At 36.3% G+C, this 24,946-nt stretch overlaps 1 protein-coding gene across 1 annotated transcript in view; it reads left to right on the top strand.

The window, feature by feature from the left end:
- The window catches only part of COL4A1 (collagen type IV alpha 1 chain), a 201,568-nt gene that overhangs the window by 138,613 nt on the left and 38,009 nt on the right, over positions 1-24,946 (top strand). Inside the window, exons 26-41 of the mRNA XM_056807802.1 lie at positions 2,650-2,841; positions 3,377-3,545; positions 5,847-5,939; positions 6,032-6,136; positions 7,646-7,743; positions 11,003-11,153; positions 11,275-11,388; positions 12,558-12,725; positions 12,869-12,958; positions 14,221-14,373; positions 15,244-15,342; positions 15,471-15,560; positions 21,098-21,237; positions 22,461-22,587; positions 22,676-22,756; positions 24,048-24,146. Of these exons, the coding sequence (XP_056663780.1) occupies positions 2,650-2,841; positions 3,377-3,545; positions 5,847-5,939; positions 6,032-6,136; positions 7,646-7,743; positions 11,003-11,153; positions 11,275-11,388; positions 12,558-12,725; positions 12,869-12,958; positions 14,221-14,373; positions 15,244-15,342; positions 15,471-15,560; positions 21,098-21,237; positions 22,461-22,587; positions 22,676-22,756; positions 24,048-24,146 (1,969 nt within the window). The remainder of the gene's footprint in view (positions 1-2,649; positions 2,842-3,376; positions 3,546-5,846; positions 5,940-6,031; positions 6,137-7,645; positions 7,744-11,002; positions 11,154-11,274; positions 11,389-12,557; positions 12,726-12,868; positions 12,959-14,220; positions 14,374-15,243; positions 15,343-15,470; positions 15,561-21,097; positions 21,238-22,460; positions 22,588-22,675; positions 22,757-24,047; positions 24,147-24,946) is intronic.

Here is a 24,946-nt window from a genome sequence, read left to right as displayed (position 1 = left end):
TTATATATAAAATAGAGCATACATATATCTGCATATACCTATTTAAATATTTACTAATATAAGTATATATAATACATATAATAGTATATATGTAATATGTAAATAATTAAATATACTTATATGTGGATCTATAGATAGATACTTATTGTTTTTTAAACCCTCACCTTCTGTCTTGGAGGCAATACTGTGTATTAGCTCCAAGGCAGAAGAGTGGTAAGGGCTGGAAATGGGGGTCAAGTGACTTGCCCAGGGTCACACAGCTAGGAAGTGTCTGTGCCCAGATTTGAATCCAGGACCTCCCATCTCTAGGCCTGACTCTCAATCCACTGAGCCACCCAGCTGCCCCCTTAGATAGATACTTCTATAAATGATAGTGATATATATCTCAGTAACCAGGCTTGAACTGAACTCTATGTTGTTCTAGGAATTATAACTTTTAATTAAAATATATTCTATTTTCCCAATTATATATAATAATACTTGTCAACATAGAATAATAACTTTAAAAAGAAAGTCAAAGAACTTGCTTTTCCAAGATTTACACTTGCTAAGATTTAGATGAAGAAAAATATACACTGGCATTTATTTGTAAGTTGTTCATCTTGATCCCTTAACTGGAGGAAAGCTAATGATTTCTGGAATGGCCATTTGCCATTCAGTATTCATTCAGTATTGAAGCAGCCAGTATCTATTTTTTTAAAAACCCTTCCCTTCTGTCTTCCATACTAAGTACTGGTTCCAAGGCAGAGGAGTGACAAGGGCCACACAATGGGGGTTAAGCAATTTGCTCAGGGTCAAGTAGCTAGGAAGTTTCTGAGGCTGGATTTGAACCCAAGAATCTCATCTCCAGGTCTGAGTCTCTATTCCCTGAGCCACCTAGCTGCCCCTAGTAGCCAGTATCTATTTTGCCTAATGTGTAGCTGGTACTGTGGTAGACAAGATAAATACATTGGAGAGGGTGCTAGATTATACCTGTGTGATTTTAGACAAGCCAGTCCACCCTGCTGGGCATCAATTTCCTCACCTCTAAACTGAGAGTTGGACTAGGTGACAACCAAGAGTCTTCTGGCTCTAAGTTTCTGATCCTGTAAGGATCTTATCTTTGTACATAGAGTTTAGAACATTACTGCAATTATACAAGGTTGCCAAGACAATTATTTTGTAGCTACTCCCAGCCTCACTGAATATATACTCTGTGTTTTACATAGTTTGACTAACTATCCTTTTTTAAACATATGTCGCCTTCTGGTACATTGATGTGTTCAGCCCGTTAGTGCAGTGGACAATCCCAAATTAGGGAGAAGATTGCTTTACATACTCCCCAGGACCCTGGAAATGGGTTGAACAATGAATCAATCCATTGCAGAAAGGAGCAATTAGGCATTTACCATGGGAAGGATAACTGGCTTATCCCACTATAAACTAAGTGTGCCTCTGTTGAAAAACCCATGTATCCAAAGAGAGGACCCTTGGGAAATGGGAGTGGGAATGAGGAGGAATTAAAACCAGATACTGTACTAGAATATCCTCTGCGATTAAGCTTAACCAAATTATACTAAATCAGGTAGAAAGCAGAAGCTGTTTCTTGGTTCTAAAAGAACAAGTAATTTGGATTTATTTCGGTCATTTGAAACACTTGCAATTTCCTTGAGAACCATGAACTGCTGGATGAGAAAACATCTGTGGGTGTGCACATTCTGAGCAGATCTGGCTTTCCAGGAATTGAAAAATAAATGTATTCTAATATGTGGCTCTTGGGAAAGTAAATTCTAGTCTTCTGACTGCTCATAAGTGGCTAATTATAGAGTTGGCTGAATATTGGCTTTCCAGTTTCCACACATAGTCCTGGACGTCCTTATCTCCTAGAACAAAGGGTACAAACCTAAAAGGAAACCTTTACTACTTCAGTAGTGATTAGCCTGAGGGGAAAAAAGAACCCAGTGTGTCTAGTCTCACCTCTCATTGACTAATCTCCAATAACAGTTGAAAATAAGGAATCGAGCATCCTTGCACTGTGGCTCTAATGGCCCCCCAAACATTTGGCACCACACGAGGAAAGGACTCTTTGGATTTCTCCTCCTATGTCAGTGCACATGCAAATACTCTGCACCGATTTGAGAAGTTGTGAGGAAAAGCATGTTACCTGCATGGAACTGTATACAAATTCCATGCTATTTCTCTTCTATGTTTGAAATATCCAGAGGAGCAAAATGTAATGTTTTGAAAAGTAACAGAAAGAAGAATCAGCACTTTATCACATAGGAACTGGTTCTGTGGACAGCTAGATGCTTCAGTGGATAGAGTACCAGGCCTGGAATAAAGATAAGGAAGACTCATCTTTGTGAGTTCAGATGTGGCCTCAGACACTTCCTAATGTCACTTAACCATCTCTTTGCCTCAGATTCCTCTGCTGAAAATGAGCTGTAAAACGAAGTGGCAAATCACTCTAATAATCAATTTTGCCCAGAAGACCCCAAAATGGGATCAAAAAGACACAAATGAAACAATTGAACAATATCTAGTTTCATAGTAAATATCATTCAAAGAAAAAACCACATTTCTTCTTTCATGGCAGAAAGCATTATTGTGTGAGTTGATTATTAGACAAATCAGTGTGTTTAATAATATTGTATTATTTTATTACTACAGGGGCCTCCAGGTTTGCCAGGACAGAGAGGTGTTCCAGGAGCAAAGGGAGAGCCTGGAGAGATATTTTTTGATGCAAAACTCAAAGGTGATAAGGGAGAACCAGGTTTTCCAGGACAACCAGGTATCCCCGGAAGGGCAGGAACACCTGGAAGAGATGGCCATCCTGGTCTTCAGGGTCCTAAAGGCTCACCGGTATATTTATTTTCATAATTCAGTTTATAAACTTTAATTCCAGTGCAAAGCAGAATAAAGACATAATTTGAATAACTATCTGTTTTTAACAAATAATTTGACTAGTGTTCAGATATAAAGTTAGTGTCAAAGTCACTAAAGTTAGTGTCAAGTCTATAATAGTTGGGAATGAGAAAATAGTGATAATGATGATGGATTTCAAGCTGAGATTTGGGGAAGCACAGGTCCTCGAAACTAATGATTTGGCACAGCAGGAATGATTCTGAGAGATTTGCTTGAGATATTAAATTTCAAGTACTGATATATTGTTTTTGAAGACATATTGGGATATTTTCTCACTGTAATTAGGAAAAGCTCTAGGGGGGTTGGAGGATTGGAGAACAATAGAATAATCTGTCTTTAGCTTTCAATTAAATTAGATAATAAAACAATGCTGCTTAAAAAAGATGATTAATAACTATAGAACACCTATTTACCAAAACCTCCTAAGATTATGAAATGAACATGTATGATGGATATATATTTTTTATTAAAGGGTTCAGTAGGACCAAAAGGAGAACGAGGTCCCCCTGGAGGAGTTGGGTTTCCTGGGAGTCCTGGTGATATAGGCTTTCCTGGCCCACCAGGATTTGGCCTACCTGGCCCAGTTGGTGACAAAGGACAATCAGGTTTTCCAGGAAACCCTGGGCCACCAGGTGTCCCAGGTAAGTAGTTCAAACACATAAACTATTGACAAACTTATTATATGAATAATATAGTAGAACAGGATTTATGGATAGAGAATGGCCATGTTATTTTATTGCTTTGAAAACATCTTACTCTCTGTCTGTTTTTTCTGTCTCTGTCTCTGTCTCTCTGTTTCTCGCCCCTTCTCTCTATTATTCTCTCTCCCTCTCTCCCTCATTCCTCTCTCTCTCTCTCCTTTCTCCCTGCCTCTTATTTTCTCTTTCCATCTCACTCTCATACACACACATACTCACTCTTCTCCCTTCCCTTCTCCTTCCTCACTCTCCTCTCCTTTCCACTCCTCTTTCTTCTCTTCTCCTCCCCTTCCCTCCTGTTCTCTCCTCTCAATTTCTTTATGTCTCTTCATCTCTCTTTTCTTCTGAGAAAGATGACTTTAGCCACTGAATATATTGAGTCCAATAGGAAAAGAGTGGAACAAATAGCAATTAAGGGCACCAGCCTTGAGAGGGAATAGCAGAGTTTGAAAGACACGTTTTCTAGCTACTTTGCTATAAGCAAATGTAATAAAGGTCAGTTTAAAGCTGATTGGGCATTGCAACATCCTGTTGAGAGTAGAGCTAAATAAGTTTGTTTGCATTGCCAAGAGAACCAACCCAAAAAGCTTTGCTGTGAATTCTGCTTTGTATAAGAAAAGTTAATTCAATGAATTAGCTAATTCAATGAACCAGATGCCTGTTCAGTCAAGAGTTATCTTGGATCTTCTACATTGCCAGAGAGCCAGTTTGAAGTGCCTAGTACTACTCTATCTTAAGGGAGGGACAACTAGGTGACACATTGGATAGGGCCTGGGGTTAGGAAGAACTGAGTTCAAATGTGACTTCATATATTTACTAGCTGGGTGACCTGAGCAAGTCTTTTAACCTTTTTGCCTCAGTGTCTCACCTATAAAAATGAGCTGGAGAAGGAAATTGTGTGACAGAACTGGAGGCCACATCAAGGCCTGCAAACCAGAATTATGAGCTGTCATAAATGCACTGATTGTTCTTATTCATATGTTTCCTTCCTAGGTATCTGTAGGTTTCTGTCTCTTGTTAGATAATGTGTGCATTGATGGGAGAATGCAACCCCAGTTTGTGGACTATAATAGAATAATCTATTGGTTATTCTTGCAATACCTTATATTGAGTAACTGGGATTATACTAATGATTTAACCTTAAATTTGATTAAATATTTTATATTTTAGTACTTATTGGTGTTATCACTGTGGCTGATTGATTTTTTGTAAAAAGAAGCACACTAGAGAGGGCTCAGGAACTACAATGATAAGTAGGAGTGCATATCCCTCACAATATGGTTACTTGTAAGATTTTTTAAGAGTGTGAGTTGTATCTATGTAGTAGTGGTCCTTCTCGAGGACCTCCAGACTTCTAGTGTGAGGGCGTGTGATGATCAGCAGTCTATCCTGGAGAGGAGGCCACTCCTCAGGATAAGGTTTCATGCATAAAGGAATTCCAGCTATTAGAGTTAGAGGTCTGTGCCTCCTTAATTCATTTCATTCATTGTGTTAGCCAAGTTCCCTAATTTTTCTCTTTGAGTTAATATTATTCTTTCATAGTTTATAGTCATAAGCAGTAGTTTTCTGAATAGAAGAGCACAACCAGTGTTCTGGTAGGACAAAGGAAAATAAATCATAATTCTATCTTTCATGTCTATTTTGATCTAATGTGTAGACCTAGGATAATACATGTGCATATACAAACACTAACGATCCAGGAATCCCCGTAATTAGAGTGCACCTAGAGGTAGAACCCTTGTCTTTATGACTGCCCAGCTTAATCATAGCAAACCTCAATTGAATCTCTCCAGGTGAGGAATGAAGCTGGATTTACACAGGGTGAAGAACGTGCGTTAGTCAGAACTTGTAGGGGTAAGCGTTTGACTAAGTAAATATGTGTGAGCTTAATTAATTCAAGAGAAAACAGTGAGTGGTAAGAAAGAAAAAATGATACTGTTGAAATCTATGGATTGTATTTCCATTTCTTTGTTGTCTTCTCAGAAATTCTCATGACATACTAGAATTTTAAAATAAATATTTGTCTATGACCTTTGAGGTTTAGATGTTAATTATTTGGACTATGTAGTTCAAGGAAAATGCTGTCTTGAAAGATACCAGAAAATTTGAGAGAAGACATGGGGAAACAACAAACTAGGCTTCACTATTATTTTTGTAAATGAAATTAGATGTATTTTAGATGATGCAAAGATACAACTGGCACACACAGCCTTTCAATTATATCTATATTTCTGTTTTGCCAAGGTGCTAAGGGTGAAGCAGGAAAAGTGGTTCCTCTACCTGGTCCCCCAGGAGCAGCAGGACTTCCAGGACCCCCAGGTTTCCCAGGTCCCCAAGGTATTTAAAAATAATTTGTACTTCTCATAAAATAGAATCATGACAGATTTTCAAATTTAGCTTGGATTTACCATTTACTATTCTTGTTAAAGGTGACAGAGGTTTTCCTGGCAGTCCGGGTAGACAAGGACCTCCAGGAGAAAAAGGTGCTGTTGGCCAACCAGGAATAGGATTTCCAGGACCCCCAGGACCAAAAGGTAAAGTTTTAAGTGGCAAAAAGGAGTTTAAGTGAAACTGAGGACATTGGACTGATAATTCAGAATATAGGTTCTCTTATTATCTCTTCTACTAGATAAGAAATCTTATGTTTCTGATTCAGTTTCCCTGGACATAAAATGAATTAATAATAGCTTTACCTCTCTGTCCAGGAGAATATTGTAGAAATAAAATTGTATGCAAACCCTCTTCATTAGGAAAGGAGGTTATCTTATAAGATGACATTTTTTGAAGTGGGATGTTGGTGGTTTTAAGAGAAGTAATTTACAAACATTTAGAGTGATAGCCATAAGGTTTGGAGTTTTTGTTGTTGCTGTAGTTAGTATATTTACTGATCAGCTGAACAATTTTAGTTATAGAGGAGTTTGGGGATGGATAGAAAACTCTCTGAATGGAACATAATATAAAGTAGGCCCAGAAACAATGTTAACCTGACATTTCCTATTGTCCTTAAAAAAAACAATACATTTTTCTATAGGAAGCTATAACATAGAGAGGTAGGGTAGCATTCCAAGGATCCATAAGAGAATCATTTAGGGAGACCAGGAAACACAATCCAAACAGCAGCAGGGCCAGGAAACCTTTATTATGGAAAAAAGATTCCTAGTCTGCCTGAGACCTACTTTTTTCTTCATTGCCACTGTGATCCCCTTTAGCTTCTGTTCATTTTTTGATACCCTCTACAATATTTGAATGGTAGCCATACAGGACAAAGTCGGTCTTTGATAATTTAGTGTTAGTTGCCTCTGGATTAAGCTGAGTAATGTAATCTAGTCTACTTGGCATGGACAATTCCATCAAGGAATTGACTGGCATTAGTAGAAGGGATTTTATCATTGGGAGTTCTCTATACCAGTGTGTTCATAGTTCTAGTTCCACCCTGCTGAACATAATGCCATTTGGCCAGAGTGGTCTATTTCCTAGCCATTAGGCAAAAGGGATTAAAAAACCCTGAATCCACCCTCCACCCTACCTTTCCCACACAAACATGGAATCACATAGACCCATCCCAGGCATCTTAATAGCTATCATAGAGATATATTTCTAGAGCAAGGGATGATAAAGCTTTTTTGGCATGAATATTACTAGAAAGGCTGAGTTATAACCGGTTATGTCCAGGCAATCCTGGTACATTACCTAGAAAGTGTTAAATAAATGTTAGCTGACTAACCCCATGCTACCCAGGGCTCTGTCAGGCTTAATTTAAAAGCAGGATAAAAGGGGGTCTGGAGAATAAGAATAGAAAGAAGAGGAAGAGTAAAGAGGAAGAAAAGAAAGAAAAAAAATTGAAAGATTTGAAAAAAAGAGGCACATAAATTATGGAGTATCACACCAGCAAAGCCTTAGGTGAACCTTAGTGGTACCAACTGCATAAATTATCTGTTTTTGTTGCTTTCATAGAGTAGATCTTTGCTCTATCTTGGAGGTAAGTTCAAGCCTAGTTCAGTAAATCACAAAGCTATTTGTTAATGGCCTGCTTTATTCAATAGGTGTTGATGGCTTGCCGGGAGCTATAGGTCAGCCAGGAAATCCAGGTCGTCCAGGATTTGATGGTTTACCAGGAAATCCTGGTATACCAGGCCAGAAGGTAAATAATATTTGTTTTTTCTTTTATTATTTCCAAGTGCTAATTAATGAGAAGGGAAAAATGTGAGTCTTCATTTGCTAGATTTTCATTGATTTGTATCTAATCAACCAAAGTGTAGTTTATCCATCAGGCTAGCTTATCAACTGTGCTTTTTAAATTTTTAATTGGAAAGAAAAACAACAGTTTTGTGATTCTGCATTAATTCCTTGACTGGGGAATGTACATCAGCAAATCACTTCATCTAAATCTTTTGACTTTGTGAATGAAACAAAAAACAAAACAAAGAAAAATAACTGTCTCATTAAGAAAGCTAATGTATGAAATCTGGCCTCAGATATGTCCTAGCTGTGTGACTCTGGTCAAGTCCTTTAATGCTAGTTGCCCAGCCCTTACTGCTCTTCTGCCTTGGAATCAATACTTAGTATCTACTCCAAGACATAAGACAAGGGAAAGAAAAAAAGAGTGAAGGAGAGAGCTAGCGTGAGAGAGAGGAGTGGTAGGAGGGGGAGGAGAGGAAGGGAGGAAGGAAGAAAGGAAGGAAAGAAGGAAGGAAGAACAAACCAGGAGATAGGAAATCTGGCTAATAGTTCCATCTTGTTATAAACTTTCTGAATGATTGTGAGTAAATTACTTAACTTCTTTTTGATTTCAACTTTCTTTGAAACTATATTTAGCTTCCTTCCATCTTTGTTTCTTTGATTCTATACTTCATGACATATTTCCTAAGAAATTGTATGTCCAGAGAGTAGAAATAAAATAAAAGACATGGGAATAGATTTGGGGGTCTACCTAGAAGGGGTCTGGGAGATCACAGTCCAATTTTTTCATCTTATAGATAAAGAAATTGAAAGGTAATGTCATTTGCTCCAAGTTATGTAACTACTAATAGAAAGAATGGGGGCAAGTCACTTAACCCCATTTTCCTCAATTTCTCATCTCTCAGATGATCTAGAAACAGAAATGGCAAACCACTCCATTATCTATGCCAAGGAAACCTCAAATGGGGTCATGAAGAGTTGAATTTGACTGAAACCACTGAACAACAGCAATAGACAAACTAGACTTAGGTGTTTTATTTCAAATTCAGGGTTCTTTTTACCATGCCATTACTTTGGAATATCAGAGAAAAGGCCATGTCTTATGAAGGGAAAAGATACTAAAATAATATAATGTGTCAGAAAACATAAAATGGGTATCAAAGAGTCTGTGGATAGAAGGAATTCATTGCCAGGGTAAATTAGATGCAGGCTCTGACTGAGAATGGAAACCTTTCATGCTAGGACAGAGCTAATGCCTTGTCTTGAATCAAAGACACTAACAATATTCCTTCACACTTCTCTTGGTATTAGCCCTCTAATAACCTGAGAAAATCTTTCTAGGGTAGCAGCAGGATTATCTTTAGGATAAGATAGTATAGAAACATTAGCAATAGAATTGACTTTAGAGGACATGGGTTCCAATCTCAGTTCTATAATTTAGCATTTTTGTGTTTTTGGGAAAGCCCCTTTGCCTCAGTTTCCTGATATATAAAATTAGGGGTATGAATTAAATAATCTCTAAGCTTCCTTCTAGCCTGTAAACATTCCTTTTGTCTCTCTCTTCTTTTTCTCTATCACCCCCCCCCAAAAAAAAAACCCAACTAGATCAAGTTGGTGTTGTTTAGGTAAAAAGGTTGGAATAGCTGTCCCCTGAAGTCCCTTCCAACTCATAGATATCCTGATTTCTAAGGCAGCTAGTGGATACTATACTGAGCCTACAGTAAAAAAGTCCCAAGTTCAGATCAACCTCAAATACTTACTAGTTGTGTGATCCTGGACAAGTCACTTTAACCTCTTTTTTGCCTCAGTTTTGTCAATTGTAAAATGGGGTATTAATAGTAACACCTACCTCTTAGAATTGTTAGATTCTAATTAAACATAGCATAGAGTATAGTGTATAATAGGTGCTTAATAAATGCTTTTTCTTTCCTTTCTTGCTTTCATGAGGTTTACTACCCTGAAGATCAGGTTCAGTAGTTATTGTATTAAAGTATTGTATTAAAGAAAGATTCCTTCCACCCAAGAAAGAATCTCCCTACTAGGAAATGTGTGTGTGTGTGTGTGTGTGTGTGTGTGTGTGAGAGAGAGAGAGAGAGAGAGAGAGAGAGAGAGAGAGAGAGAGAGAGAGAGAGAAGAGAGAGAGAAGGAGGAGGAGTGAGAGAAAGAAACAAGGTAGAGAGAAAATAGAAAAGTAGAGAAAGAGAGAGGTAGCACTATAACACATTCATATTCATACTCATCTTTTCTCTTACTTCTGTGTTATTATATATTCATGGTTGTTTGTCTTTATTAAATTTATTTTTAAAGGAAAATAAATGTGTACATTGAACTTTTGAACTCCATCTTGGAAAAAAAATCTCTTCCTTACACTCTTCCAGTTACTGAGCTCTGCTGCCTATCAGAAATCGGGTCATAGCAAATGTGCCCACTCACATGTTTCCATCTCATATAGTTAGTTGAGTCCATATAGAATGCAAATTGATTGTTTGATATCATGAATAATATTTGCCCTTAAAATATACAAAGATCATGGAGCTTCACTTCTTGTTACTAACTCTCTGAGTCACAGTTGGTGCATAGAGAAAAAGAATATTCTTCTCTGAGGAGAATGTTACTTATTTTAAGTTTTTTTTTTTTAAGTATGTATTGGGTGCAAAAGTCATGAAAACTACTTTGATATCATAACATATAGCAACTGTACCTCATTCAAAATACATTCCTTTTTTGCTTTGTGTGTGACTTAGCAAGTACTTCTTTAATGCATAATTTGAAATCATTATATTGCTCTTTTTCTCCTATAGGAGATTACTTTTTAACATTATTGATACATATGAAATGCCCTTGGATAATAAAATGTTTTAAAGGACACTTTATTTTTAGGCACTGATTAATATTGAAAAATGTTAATTAAGCAGAGTGTCCTATTATGATTATGAACATTGATGTTTTATTAAGTAGGCATCTGCTCACTAGCCAGAAAGCAGTTATTTTGTATTTTATCACTTATTTGTGTCAAATGTGAACACCTTAGGAGCTCTAGACCAAGAAAAATATGTCGAGACCATCAAGTTAGAGAAGCAAACAACACTCTCTGTCTGGAATTATAATTCTCAGGAATTTACTCAATTTTAGAAGCCTTTCCCCAACCATAGGAAAAGTCTGAATGCTTGGTTATATTTGTTATAACTTGATATTGCCTTTTCATTTTTTTTAATATTAAGGGTGAGCCTGGAGTGGGTCTACCAGGTCCCAAAGGATCATCAGGTCTTCCTGGCATTCCAGGCCTTCCTGGTGAAAAGGGTAATGTTGGTGGACCAGGCATCCCAGGAGAACATGGACTTATTGGGCCACCTGGGCTACAAGGACTCAGAGGTAATGACTTCAAAGAGAAAATTCCAACTGAACAAAATGGATCTGTGAGAAGGAAGCAAACACCAGTTGGAGGTTCCTTATTTGGGGTAATTGCTTCACAGTTTTTCTTTTTTCTTTTTAGGTGACCCAGGGGCACAAGGAATCCAAGGCCCAAAAGGTGCTCCTGGTGTTCCGGGAATAGGCCCTCCTGGAGTTATGGGACCACCTGGAGGACAAGGGCCACCAGGATTAGCAGGTAATTCAGAGTTTCCTATGGTGTCAAGTTAGGGAAAAATACTGTGCTGTCAGTGATGGAGGAGATAGGTAAAAATCTAAATAACATTTTGAGTATGACAAAATTAGGTAAAAGCCATTTAAAAAATTTCTTCTCATTTTTATTTTTCAAGTTAACAAGCATTTAAAAAAATTAATTTGCTCCCCTATTATTGAACAAACTAAAAAAAGATAAAAATAAACCCCCTGAAAAACAAATCCCTCAATGTATAACTCTTGCTACATAGTGTAGCAAATGTCCAAAACTGTATGCCATTTTGATTTTTATAGCCACTGACTTCTCTATCAAGTAGTGAGTGGCATGATTCATATTCCTTCTTTTAGATTTCCACTTTATCATTATATTCATCAGAATGCTAAAGTATTTCAAGGTTGTCTTTCTTCAGAATGTTATCGTTGTTTAAATAGTTCTGCTTACTTTGTATCAGTTCATAAAGATTTTCTTAGTCTTCTTTGTAGCTGTCTACTTTATCATTTCTTATGGAACAGTAGCATTCCATGCTGTTTACATATAGCCCCTGTCTTCTTTCTTTGATTGCTTTGAGGTATAGATCTTAGAGTCATATAGCTGGGTCAGACGATATGACCAGTTTGGTAACTTTCTGGGCTAGTTCCAAATTGCTTTCTGGAATGCCTGGTCCATTTCATAGTTCCACCAACAATGCACTAAGAGAATAATTTTCAAATTGTAGAAATAGTTTCATTATCTAAGTAAGTTTTCTTTCTCATGTGTCTATGATACATGCCATTAACAGGAGAATGGTTAAAATATTCATGATTTTGTATCTTATCTTTAACATTTTGGGAACCAAATGCTTGCAGATTCTCTTTATTAAATCTTTAATTAGCTATTAATTAGTGACTGAATCAAATTAGGGTGGTGGCATATAAACAGAAGCAATCTCTAGTTCCTCCAATAATCTAAATATGGGTGGGATAGTGGGAATCCATGAATAATTATTTATTGATAATTAGTTTTAAACTCAGCTCACTCTGCTGGGGCTATAGTGGACCATAGGTTAATTACATTAAATGCTTTCTTAGAGAATTCAGCAATTAAAAATGAAATGTCTAGTAGGCTGTTCTCTAATTATGCAAGTTAAGAGTATTTTGACTTTTGCATTATTTCAGGTCCTCCTGGAATCAAAGGAGAGAAGGGTTACCCTGGATTTCCGGGATCAGATATGCCAGGGCCCAAAGGAGATAAGGGAAGTACTGGTCTTCCTGGCTTAACAGGCCAAGCAGGGTTACCTGGGCCTCCTGGGGCACAAGGAAATCCTGGATATCCAGGTTCATCAGGTAAGTCATTTTTGTGAACTCTTCTTTTCCCCAGAAAATTATTAAGTGAAATGATACCTGTTTGTTTGAATATTAAGGGTCAGATAAAGAATGGCTGGCTACATGCAAATATAACATAACATCCTCTTTTCCTTTGCTCATAGGTCCCAAAGGAGAGATGGGAGTAATGGGAACCCCTGGTCAGCCAGGTCCTCCTGGACCAGCAGGTTCTCCAGGATTCCAGGGAGTAAAAGGTAAGGCTCATTGATAACTATAAAAATTGTCAGTGCTTTGAATTTTGATTTCTTAATGACTTTTTAAAAACAGTTGAAGTATAGTCTCAAAGAGTTACAGAGTCAGAAGGGATTCTGCAGACTGACAGGCCTGATTTCCTGCCCAGTACAAGAATCTCACCTATGATATTTTAGAGGGGAGAAATATTTCATTTTAAGAGGTGATGTGCGTGTGTGTGTGTGTGTGTGTGTGTGTGTGTGTGTGTGTCTTTGTGCACATGTGCAAGCACACATGCTGATGAAGGTAGTTTAAGGAGACAATTTAAGATGCATAATTTATAATCAAATTATTAGTTCTGTTTGGAAAATGAGCACACAGAATCCACTGAACTCTCATAAAGATCTAAGAGACGATAAGTTTGTTGAGAGCATTTATGAACTGTTCTGTTCTCTGATCATTTAAATAGATTTGTAATAAAAGGAATTCTTGGAATCCTATGGTTGATATGTTTATAGATAAGATTTTTTTCCTGTAGAAACATAAAGGTTTTAATTTTTCAAATAATGCTCTTCATTCTCTGAATAGAAATTCAACTTTCAAGTGGAAATGTGTTTTTCAAGATTACACACACACACACACACACACACACACACAAAAACCAACCCTATTCTTAGCTGTGGAAAATAGTATTTGATACTCATTCTGTAGTTTTCTAGATTTTATTTCATAATAAATATAAATAAATATAAATATATTTTTATATAAAAAAATTTTATATAAAAAAATAAATATAAATAAATAAAAAAATAACATAATTTTAAGAAGTTAGATGCATAAATGAGTATGGATATTTTAGAAAAAAAGGAAGTATAGAAATTCAATAAACCAATGAATTCCTATGAATACCTTTACTTTAGTAATGTTAAGTAAATTAATGAAAATATTAACTAGTGATCATTTCTATTGGGTCAAGTTCTACTATTGTAGCCTGATTATTATATAGTTATTTCAAACCAAAGTTGCATCAGTATATGTCTTTTATTCACTGACATATATGATAATCTTTCTCATGTCTTTATTGGGTAGAATATTTATAGCCAACCTTCAGAGTATACGTCTTTTTGAATTTAACTAGTCTTTAGGCAAAATTTATAGTAAGATTTGCCAAACTTTTACTCTGTTCAAAGAAACTTTGAGAATCACAGATAATCACAATGCCATAAAGAAGCATAAAAGAAATGGAACCTTAGCCTAATTCTGGTGTTGCCTTCTTTCTCGATAGGTGACCAAGGTTTCCCAGGTACAACAGGACCTAGGGGTGATCCAGGTTTCAAAGGTGATAAAGGTGATGCTGGTCTCCCGGGAAAGCCAGGATCTATGGATTCAGTGGACAGGGACAGTATGAAGGGCCAGAAAGGAGATCCAGGAGAAAAAGGTAATGTTTCTTCCATTTTGAGATAGGAAAAAAAAATTTGCATTCAGGGAGGAGCTTTTAACTTTTTTAGGATTGTTTAGTATTCTCTGAAGTTTTTGCAAGCAATACAAACCAGTGTTCTCTCTCCATCCACCTCCAGTTACATAATATTTGTAATCAAATTTTATTTTTGCTTAAGTCTTCAAAAACCAAAAATGTAATTTCTCTTATCTGACAGTACTGCGGAATATATTTTCTCAAATGATCAGTTTTCTTTAAGTTGCAATTATATAAGAAGATTCAATATTTCAATTTTTAACCCAAGAAAATTAGAACTACTGAGAATAATGCTAATTTCTTAAAATGTAAAAGTGCTATTATGATTATCTTAATATTTTTAGTTTTTCCTCTCACAAAACCCTCCATTTAAATGTTATATTAATTAACTTGTTAAGATTTAGTTTTGGGTCTATATGCTCCTTTAACTTTATTTTATAATAGATGAATTAAAAGCACCCACATGAAATATTTCAGAATTAATCACTATATTGAATAGGGTGAAGGACTGGACCTTTGGTTTCACTGATATTAGGATCTTTAAGATAAGCAAACTCCCTCTGTCAGTGTAGGTCAGCACTTTAGAGTCTCCCAAGAGTTAGCTAGGACAGAGAAGTGAAACTATTAGTGTTTTGTTTTTGTTTCTAGATTAGTGATTTATAAATTGACACTAAATGAACAGATAATGTTTTGTTTTTGTTTCTAATACAATGCTTTATAAATATACAATAAATAAGTAGACAATGAATATTTATTGAATTCTGTTTTATAATTGTTCTATCTCTGGGTTTCTGCCTTTCTTTTTCGGTCTCTCTTTTTCTACTTGATACTCAGGACAAGCTGGGCCAACTGGAGATAAAGGGGCGAGAGGAGATCCTGGTACTCCAGGAGTACCCGGGAAGGATGGACAAGCAGGAACTCCTGGCCAGCCAGGTATAGGGCATCATTTTGGTGCTTCACTGTATATTTGGAGTTTAATTTCAAAGTTTGTGAATGTTGCTTAAAAAAAAAAAACTTTTAGATAAAATATTTGATATATTTTTTCTCCTTTTTTCTTAAAGGTCCTAAAGGTGACCAAGGTCTTGGGGGATCTCCAGGTGCTCCAGGACAACCAGGACCAAAGGGTTCTGTTGGTGGAATGGGCATGCCAGGTAAATTGAGACTGTGAAAGGCTTTTTTTTGTAGTGTATGGCAAAGCACAATTAATAGGGACAAGTCCAATCTGCCAATTGAAATCACATAGCACAGTCTGGGGAGGAAGAAAGAAAACTCACCTTCTTCAATAGATAGTATTTTCATGAATTGATTATTTCAATCTGTTTACAAAGTCAGTATCATTTATGTTAACTTAAAGGATAGCCCAGTGAATTAGGGCTTGTTCTTTGAAGCCAGTAAATTACATAGAATATTGAAAAGAGTTTGCAATTCATTTGAGCCTGAATGTCTTTAATATTGTTTTCATTTACATCATTGTGGCTACTATCTCACCTAATTCTTCTCACTAATTTTTTTTCTCTGCCTTTGACATTTGCATACAACATTTTAATAATGATTTTATACAGATAAATCCAATGCTCTATTCATTCTATCCACTTTTCTAGAAATCCTATAGAATTTAGAGAATTTCATGGAGGCATTCCAAGGAAAAGAGATTTGCTTAAGATTAAACAGCTAGAATGTTTCTGAAACCAATATGGGGCTTTCTGATGCATTTTGATTACTATTCCATGAAGCTTGGAAGTTTTAGAAAATTGTTTGGGACACCAGGATGGGTTATAACTTGCAGATGGTAAAATATTACTATGTTGTGGTAAATACTAAACTGGAAATTTCTTACATACTAGGTAGTTAATAATCAATCCATACATTTTTATTAAGTGCCTATTATGTGCCAAGCATTGAATTGAATTGGCTGGTAATTATATTCATATCTCTTTTAGCCTGTATTTTTAAAAACATTTTTTGTTCTTTTTGTGAGAGAGTATTACTAACAATCTCTAGTCCTACTCCTCCATCTGTCTTATAAAGTAATGTGTACTCTAAATCAGCCCTTCTCTCCTTCTGCTTAGTAAAGATATAAAATATGTGCTGGAAATGGCTGTTTTGGGGCTCTTTCAAGCCTCCTGATTGTGTCTGTGCTTTTGTATTGGTAAAATTATTAATGATGGTAATAATCAGCATCAGTACCTGTGTTTTTGTTTGTTTTGTTCTGGTGCAATTATTCTTCTTGACTTCGTCATTTTGGGTTCTATTTCTTCTTCCTCATGTGGAACTTCTAGCTGGGTAGTAGAGCCCAGATGTGGTTGCCCCAGTGTCATCAACAGAATGGATAATTATATTCTATAGCAATATGGCAAATCCATTTCATGTTTGTCATATTAAAGAGATTTACCAGTATGGATATAGTTCAGTAAATCATTGTCAGCTTATTGGTCTTTTGGCAGAGACAGAATATTGAAAGCATTATTCATTTCTCAGTTGTTGTTAGATTGTATTCAGAAAGCTGTATATTTCTTTGTACTTTTTGTCCTTTTTTCCTACATCATCACTGTGGTAGCAGGAGAGGGTCACACAAGACTGAAGGCCATTTTTATGCTCAAATTTGTTTCCTGAGTTGCCATGGCAAAAATAAAATAAAGAGAAATAATTATGAGATACACATACCAGAGACTCTGGGAATGAGTCACTTTGTTCCCAGTGAGAATAATCGTCATACAGAAAAGAGATAAGGAGTCCATCGATTGCCAGGATAATAATTAAACTCTTTTGGCTTACCTATTACAGTAGACAGTTTATATTCTAATGGCCAAGATATTTACAAAGCCAGGATCATTTCCCATTAAGATAGAGCATGGGGATAGGACAATTTTAATAGAGATAGTTCTCCATAAGGGAATGTAAATTTTTTCACATATAGCATAACCAATGATGAACTGATTGGCAGACTTGTGATAAATTTCATAAAACTCAATAGCATAAACAGACATAAAACAGAATCTATAATATAAAAACCTTCCCGAGAAAAATGAATTAAACTGGCTTTTTTATATCTGTCAATTATTGATTATACCTTGGTAAATTATATTCTCTGCTAATATATTCGATAAAAAAGCATTGTCCTCTGACTTTCTCACATGAGACCTAATAGCTCTTTGACCCAGGTGGAGATTCCAGAATTCACCCATACTAAGTCATTGGTCCTTTTTATTGGTCAATTGCCTTAGTGATGTGAACAGACAGAAAAGATGTTAGTGAAAGAAGTATTTATTCAAGTCTTGGTACATTAATTACTCTGGATGGTAAGATCTTTCATCTATGGCATAGTATTGGGGAAATGATTTGTTAGGTTTTCTATATCCATCCAAACTTCTAACTGAAGCATTTCAGGCAGGAGCACCTGGAATTAAAAACTAGAGCAATGTTGAGCCTTGATGTGCAAACACATCTCAAGTGTTTTGCTACCACCTCCTAGTTTTTCATTCTTGCCATATAGGCTCTTGATTCTTCATATTTCTAGTTATAGAATTTCTCAGTCTTAGCCTTGTTGATAAATAAACCTTGGCATATCTCCATCTGGACTTCTAGACCTGGAATATCCCCTTCTACTTCTTGGCTCATTGCTAAATGATCCTTGAATTGATCTGACTTTGGGATGTAATACCAGTGTTCAATTTGCCCTTAGATATAGCTGATATTGTGATGTGAAGACTAGCCATTTATTTGCTCCCAGTTTAAACAGTACTTGGACAAGTAGAGGGTATGGTAAATAGAGTGCAAGACTTGGAGTCAGGAAGAGCTGAGTTCAAATGTGGTTTCATACAATTAGTATCTCTTTGGTTTAAGAGAAGTCACTTAACCTGACTGTTTTGGTTTCCTTATCTTATAAATTGAGAATGTTGGTCAAAATGAGAATTTGACTTAGATATGAAAAATAATACCATAAGTGAAATAAGGAAAACAAGGAGAACATTATACACTGTAAATGAAACTTTGCAGGACAATCAAATGTAATTGACTTCGCTATTAAAAGCAATGCAGTGATCTAGGACAGCTCTGATGGACTTATGACAAAGAATGCTATCTACATCTAGAGAAAGAGCTGTGGGAGTAGAAATCCAGAAGAAAAAAGATAATTCATCACTTGTTTATATGGGTATATGAGTTGGGGTTTTGGTTTTAAAAAATTACTCTATTACAAAGATGAATTATATGGAAATAGGATTTGAGTGATAATATATGTATAACCTTGTGAAATTGCTCATCAACTTGGGGAGGGGGGGAGGAAGAGAGGAAGGAGACAACAAGAATCATATAACCATGGAAAATTTTTTAAAAAAGAATGATACCATAAGTAAATAAGTGCAGTGCAATATTAAATAATTTACCTGGCAGATCTATGGAGAAGGGAAAAATTTATGACAAAACAAGAGTTAGAGAGCATTGTAAGATGTAAAATGAATAATTTTGATTATATTATACAAGAAAGCTTTTTTTTTTAAACCCTTACCTTCTGTCTTAGAGTCAATACTGTGTATTGGCTCCAAGGCAGAAGAGTGGTAAGGGCTAGGCAATGGGGGTCAAGTGACTTGCCCAGGGTCACACAGCTGGGAAGTGTCTGAGGCCAGATTTGAACCTAGGACCTCCCGTCTCTAGGGCTAGCTCTCAATCCACTGAGCTACCCAGCTGCCCCCAAGAAAGCTTTTTTAAAACAAAAAACAAATGTAACCAAGATTATAAGGGAAACAACCAAATGGGAAAAACATTTATAAAAAAATGTCTCTGACAAAAGTCTAATTTCTGAAATCTATAAAGAACTAAGTCAAATTCATAAGAATACAAGCCGTTCCCCAACAGACAAATGGTCAAAGGATATGAACAAACAATTTCCAGATGAAATAAACAAAACTTAAAAAATCATATGAAAAAATGTTCTAATTTACTCTTGATTGGGGAAATGCTAATTAAAACAACTCTGAGGATCACTTCACAACTATCAGATTTACCAATAAAAAGGAAAGGAAAGTGATAAATGTTGGAGGGGACATAGCAAAATTGAGACACTAATGCATTGTTGGTGAAGTTGTGAATAGATCCAACTATTCTGTGGGGCAATTTGGAACTCTGCCCAAAGGGTTATAAAATTGTGCAAAATCTTAGATCCTGTAATACCTCTATAGGGCCTCTATCCAAAAGAGATTATAGAAAAAGAAAAAGGACCTACTTGTACCAAAATATTTATAGGAGCACTGTTTGTGATGGCAAAGAATTGGAAATTAAGAGCATATCCATCAATTGAGGGATGGCTGAACAAATTATGATATATGTTAGTGATGGAATGCTATTGTGTTATAAGAAATGATGAACAGGATGATTTCAGAAAAATCTGGTAAGAGTTACATGAACTGATCCAGAGTGAAACAAGCAGAACCAGGAGAACATTGTATACCATAATAGCACTATTGTACAATGACCAACTGTGAGAGACTTAGCTAACTCTCAGCCATCCAATGAGACAGGACAGTTCTGTAGGACTTATGACAAAGATTGCTGTTCACCTCCAGAGAAAGAAGTGTTGGAGTCATATGAAGATCAAAACATACTATTTTTTACATTAGTTTGTTTATTATTTTATTTTGGGGTTTTGAATCTATCTAAATATTTCCTTAAAACAATGACCAATAAGGAAGAATGTTTTATATGATAATGCATGTATAATATAGAGCAAATTGCTTATCATCTCTGAGAGGATGGAGGGGAGAGAGGAAGAGAGAATTTAGATTTTATAATTTTTGGGTAATGTATGTTGAAAATTGTTATTAAATTGGGAAAATCAAATATCTCTGAATAAAAAATAAACTGGGCATGTTAACATCTACTGCCAGTGGTGTTTTAAGAATAAAATAAAACAGGGGGCAGCTGGGTAGCTCAGTGGATTGAGAGCTAGCCCTAGAGACGGGAGGTCCTAGGTTCAAATCTGGCCTCAGACACTTCCCAGCTGTGTGACCCTGGGCAAGTCACTTGACCCCCATTGCCTAGCCCTTACCACTCTTCTGCCTTGGAGCCAATACACAGTATTGACTCCAAGAAGGAAGGTAAGGGTTTAAAAAAAAAGAATAAAATAAGAGAAATATAAAGCACAAAATCCTATATAAATTCTAATCATCATTATTATTAATAAATAACCTGAGTCCCTCTTTGGAACCAGTTAACTAGTCACCTCTGCTTAAGTCATGACTATGTGGCTTCATTATTTTATTGAAAATGTGAAATATGAGATTAATTAATGGGATTGGGTATATTGAGATTTACTTAATGGACATTTACTTAAAGATTTATGAATGATAAAATATAGGAACTGTTCTAAAATATTTAGTTCTCAAAATTATAGAATTTCTGGATTTGGCTTCAGAGGACTTGGATTTTAATCTTGACTTTCTTCCTACCTGTCTGACTTTGCAGAATTCCCATGATTTCTCTGGAATCAGTTTTCTCATCTGTTAAATAAAGGAGTTGAACTAATTGGTCTCTTTAAGTTTCCTCCCAGTTTTGTATCAGTGAGCCCAAGTAGAAGTTAATGTAACCATCTTGCTACTTCATTCTTGACAGCAATTTTTATTTTTTAATTTTAGAAAATAAAATTGAGAGCAGGTTTGCTAGAGATTGAAGATCCTGTGGCTTGTATTTTTAGGGTCACCTGGAGAAAAAGGAGCACCAGGAATCCCAGGCTCTCAAGGTATCCCTGGTGTCCCTGGATTAAAAGGAGAGAAAGGAGCAAAAGGAGAAGCAGGTCGCCCAGGCATTGGGACTCCTGGACTTCCTGGTGAAAAGGTACTTACTATCTTACCACCTTTTATTTAAAGACTCACTCCCTTCTCTCATATCCCTCATTCTAATATATTAGCTTTGATACTTAGATCCATGTTTTTTAAAATTAATATCAATATTCCCTCCACTCATATAGCTTATAACCCTCCATGCTTGCACTATTTGATCATGTCCTGTAAATCCAACTGGATGTATAGAAGATCATCATCATGGTCTTTATGGATACTAGTGTAGCACCCAAGCTACTTATCCATCTATTATCTCTTAATCTTAGTACATGACTAACTTCCCTCTTTTTGGTTCATAAATATTCCTGGTGATTTTAAACATGTTATATCATGCAACTGTAAGTCATAACTGATAATGTACTGTATGTAGCCCATAGAAGCCATTCATTTTCAAGCAGTTTTCTACAAACATTTTCATTTAAAAAAAATCTTTACCTCTGTCTTAAAATCTATACTAAGTATTGATTCCTGGGTAGAAGAGAGGGAGGGCTAGGCAGTTGGGGTTAAATGAATTGCCCAGGGTCATATAGCTAGGAAATGCCTATCCAGATTTGAACCCAGGACCCTCCAACTCCAGGCCTACCTCTCTATCCACTGAACTACCTAGCGATCTCTCAGTTTTCATTTTGATTCTTCTATTATCATATAGTCTTAGGAAGTTACTGAAACTCTGTAAGAGTTTAAGATGCAAAGAAAGTGCCAGTCTGCATTGATAGAGGGAGTTTCTTTATCTGGGAGTTCAATATATCAATAGAATCACAAGTCTGATTTCTATATCTAACCTCTGACCATAATGTTCTATGTTGTTGCAGTTCTATAGCATCACTGGGAAAACCAATACTAAAAATATACATATGTGTTGGATTGGTGACTTTTTTCTTCAGGAGAAAGTAACTTGGGGTATAAATAAGTTTAGTGTAACTTCTAGTAATGGTTTATTTTCTGTTAAATTGATATTAGTGTATGTGACTTTCTCACTTTTGCATACACATCTATTTGTCTACATAGCACTTATGATCTAGAACATGGACAGTAAGACTGGTCACAGGGTTCACATTTAATAAGTGACAATCCTAAGATGTAAGCAAGCATCCTCTGAGGCCAGGTTTTGTTCTCTCTGTTCCTCTACTGCTGTCTCTGGCAAAAGATCAGAAAATGCCAGCATAGACATATTCACTGTCAAATGTGAATTTAAATGTGTGCATTTTTTCCTTACAGGGAGATCCTGGACCTTCAGGTTTCCCAGGAATACCTGGAGAGAAGGGAGAAAAAGGAAGCCCAGGGATGCCAGGAATGCCCGGTCCCCCAGGTCCTGGAGGACTACCTGGGAATGTAGGCTATCCAGGCAAGTGGAAGAGGGCTTTCTTTTCAAATCTGAGAATTAAGATGAACAAGAAGTCAACAAAACTAAAAGGTACCTTTTATTTTTTCAGGGAGTCCTGGAATACCTGGTGAGAAAGGTGACAAAGGACTTCCTGGTTTGGATGGTGTCCCTGGAGTTAAAGGAGATGCAGGTAGAAAATCATTCTGAAAAGACAAGCTTGTATGACTGCTGTGTGATGTCCCCTGAAAGTGGGGCTATAGTTAGAATTTATAATATTGATGGAGGTCTTTGTGATTGTGATTTGGTCATAAAGCTTTTCAGTGCTTTGCATTAGTCATCATCAAATTTCCAGGAAGATAACCTAGAATCAAGGAAAGAAGGAAGGAAGGAAGGAAGGAAGGAAGGAAGGAAGGAAGGAAGGAAGGAAGAAAGGAAGGAAGGAAGGAAGGAAGGAAGGAAGGAAGGAAACAAGCATTGATTAAGTGCCTATTATATGTTAGGCACTGTTGTAAATCCTTTACAAATATTATCTTTTATCTCATTTGATCTTTACTTATTGATTGATTATTACTTATTGATTATTGATGGATCCTTTTTAGTAGGTATTATAGTTATTCCAATTTTATAGTTAAAGGAAATGAAACAGAAAGTGGTTAAATGATTTATCTGGGATCACAAAGCTAGTAAATTTTTGAAGTTGGCTTTGAACTTGGGTTTTCTTGACATGAGGCAGGGCCCCTTTTTTAGGAAGGCACCAACAAACATCAAATATCCAACCTTGAAAGGACTTTAGCAGGTACTCAATCCAACTTCCTCATTTTAGAGGTAGAAATTCAAGGTAAAGAGAAGGGAAGTGGTTAATGTTTCAACTTGTCGTGGCCCAAAATAGGACTCACAGCTCTGTCCCATTACTCTCTTTTTTTCCTTACTGCCCATCAACTTGGTTCATTCATTCACCTCTAGATTTTGCTGGGCTTTTAGTGCAGGGCATCTGAACCCCCGGTACTTTTTGAGGGTTTCCATATGCATTTACAAATTCACTGTATTGCCCTACCATTTCATTGGCATGAGGGACTCTTAAATGTAGAAAATTTTGTCACTGATGGAGAGCAGTGATTTGTCTATAATTTATAGATTTTTAAATATTTTTATAACTGTTAAAGAAATCATATGGGGGCATCTACAGGGTAAATGATTTGCCTAGGATCACACAATGTACCAAAGCAGGTCTTTGAAACTCCAAGCTCATGCCTCTATCCATTATGCCTGGCCTCATTGCTCTTAGGTAGTGCTGTAAAAAAGTGGGGTGGGAGATAGATTAGGGAGGGAAGAAAAATAATTATTTGCAATTATTACAGAAATGTACAAAAGACAAATATGAATTGTACCTTTTTAAGATGGAGCAACTGCTTTAAAGATCAGTGACTCAAGGATCTCATGGCTCCAGAATAGGTCACTGAATATTTCTCCTCCTTTATTAGGTCAACCTGGCCATCCAGGTCCAGCAGGTCCAGCTGGCCAAAAAGGTGAACCAGGTGGCGATGGAATTCCGGGATCATCTGGGGAGAAAGGTGAACCAGGTATGTGCCCTCACTTACGGATTTTTTTTTTCTTTCTGTTCATTCTAAACTTATATTCTGACACATTTCCTACCTGGTTTCCTCTCAAGTACCAGAATTATTTGTAGGCGATATTCAATCTATTGACCTTAGTCTGGCAGAATTCAAGGTAGAGATTTCTCCAGATGACAAATTAAGATCTTAAAAGACATTTACAGAGTCTCAAGAGCAAACGTCAAAGTGAAAGAAATGACTAGAGGATGGTAATGGTTTATATTGCCACATTTTATCTATTCATCCTCTTCTCTTATGCCCTGTACTTGTTCAAATGGTTCTCCCTCTTCCTCCTCCATCAATTTTTATACAAATTTCGTTATCTTGGGTTTCTGGTAAGGGGAGCTTGGTAGAGTGTGATAAAAGAAAGTGCCATTTTCATTAGTTTCTGGGCAGTAGCAGGAAATAAGTAATTACTATAGATTATTTGTGGTAAAGGTTTTTATAGGCCTTACCAGAAAGGTATTAGTTGATTACCTATGAAAAGAACATAGAATACAACATTCCTTAATTATTTTGGTCAGTCATTGGGGTAGATACATCTTCTGCAATTGTAAACCCCGACCCTCTCTCCTTTCTGATCCTGTGGTTTTCTTGGCCACATCTTCCCATAATTTCTCCATAGAAGTTTTATCCAATTTCCTGAAGATCGTTTGGATCTCTTTATCTACCTCTGAGGTATCAGTGTGTGACTTAGGCTTTTCCCCTGTTATTTCTCATTCTTTATTACATGATTGACTCAACTCCTTTTCCAGTCTTATGTCCTC

Source organism: Monodelphis domestica, chromosome 8 (assembly GCF_027887165.1).
Source record: "Monodelphis domestica isolate mMonDom1 chromosome 8, mMonDom1.pri, whole genome shotgun sequence".
NCBI lineage: Eukaryota > Metazoa > Chordata > Mammalia > Didelphimorphia > Didelphidae > Monodelphis > Monodelphis domestica.
Note: the sequence above shows the minus strand (reverse complement) of the source record. Positions and strands in the feature narration are given on the sequence as shown.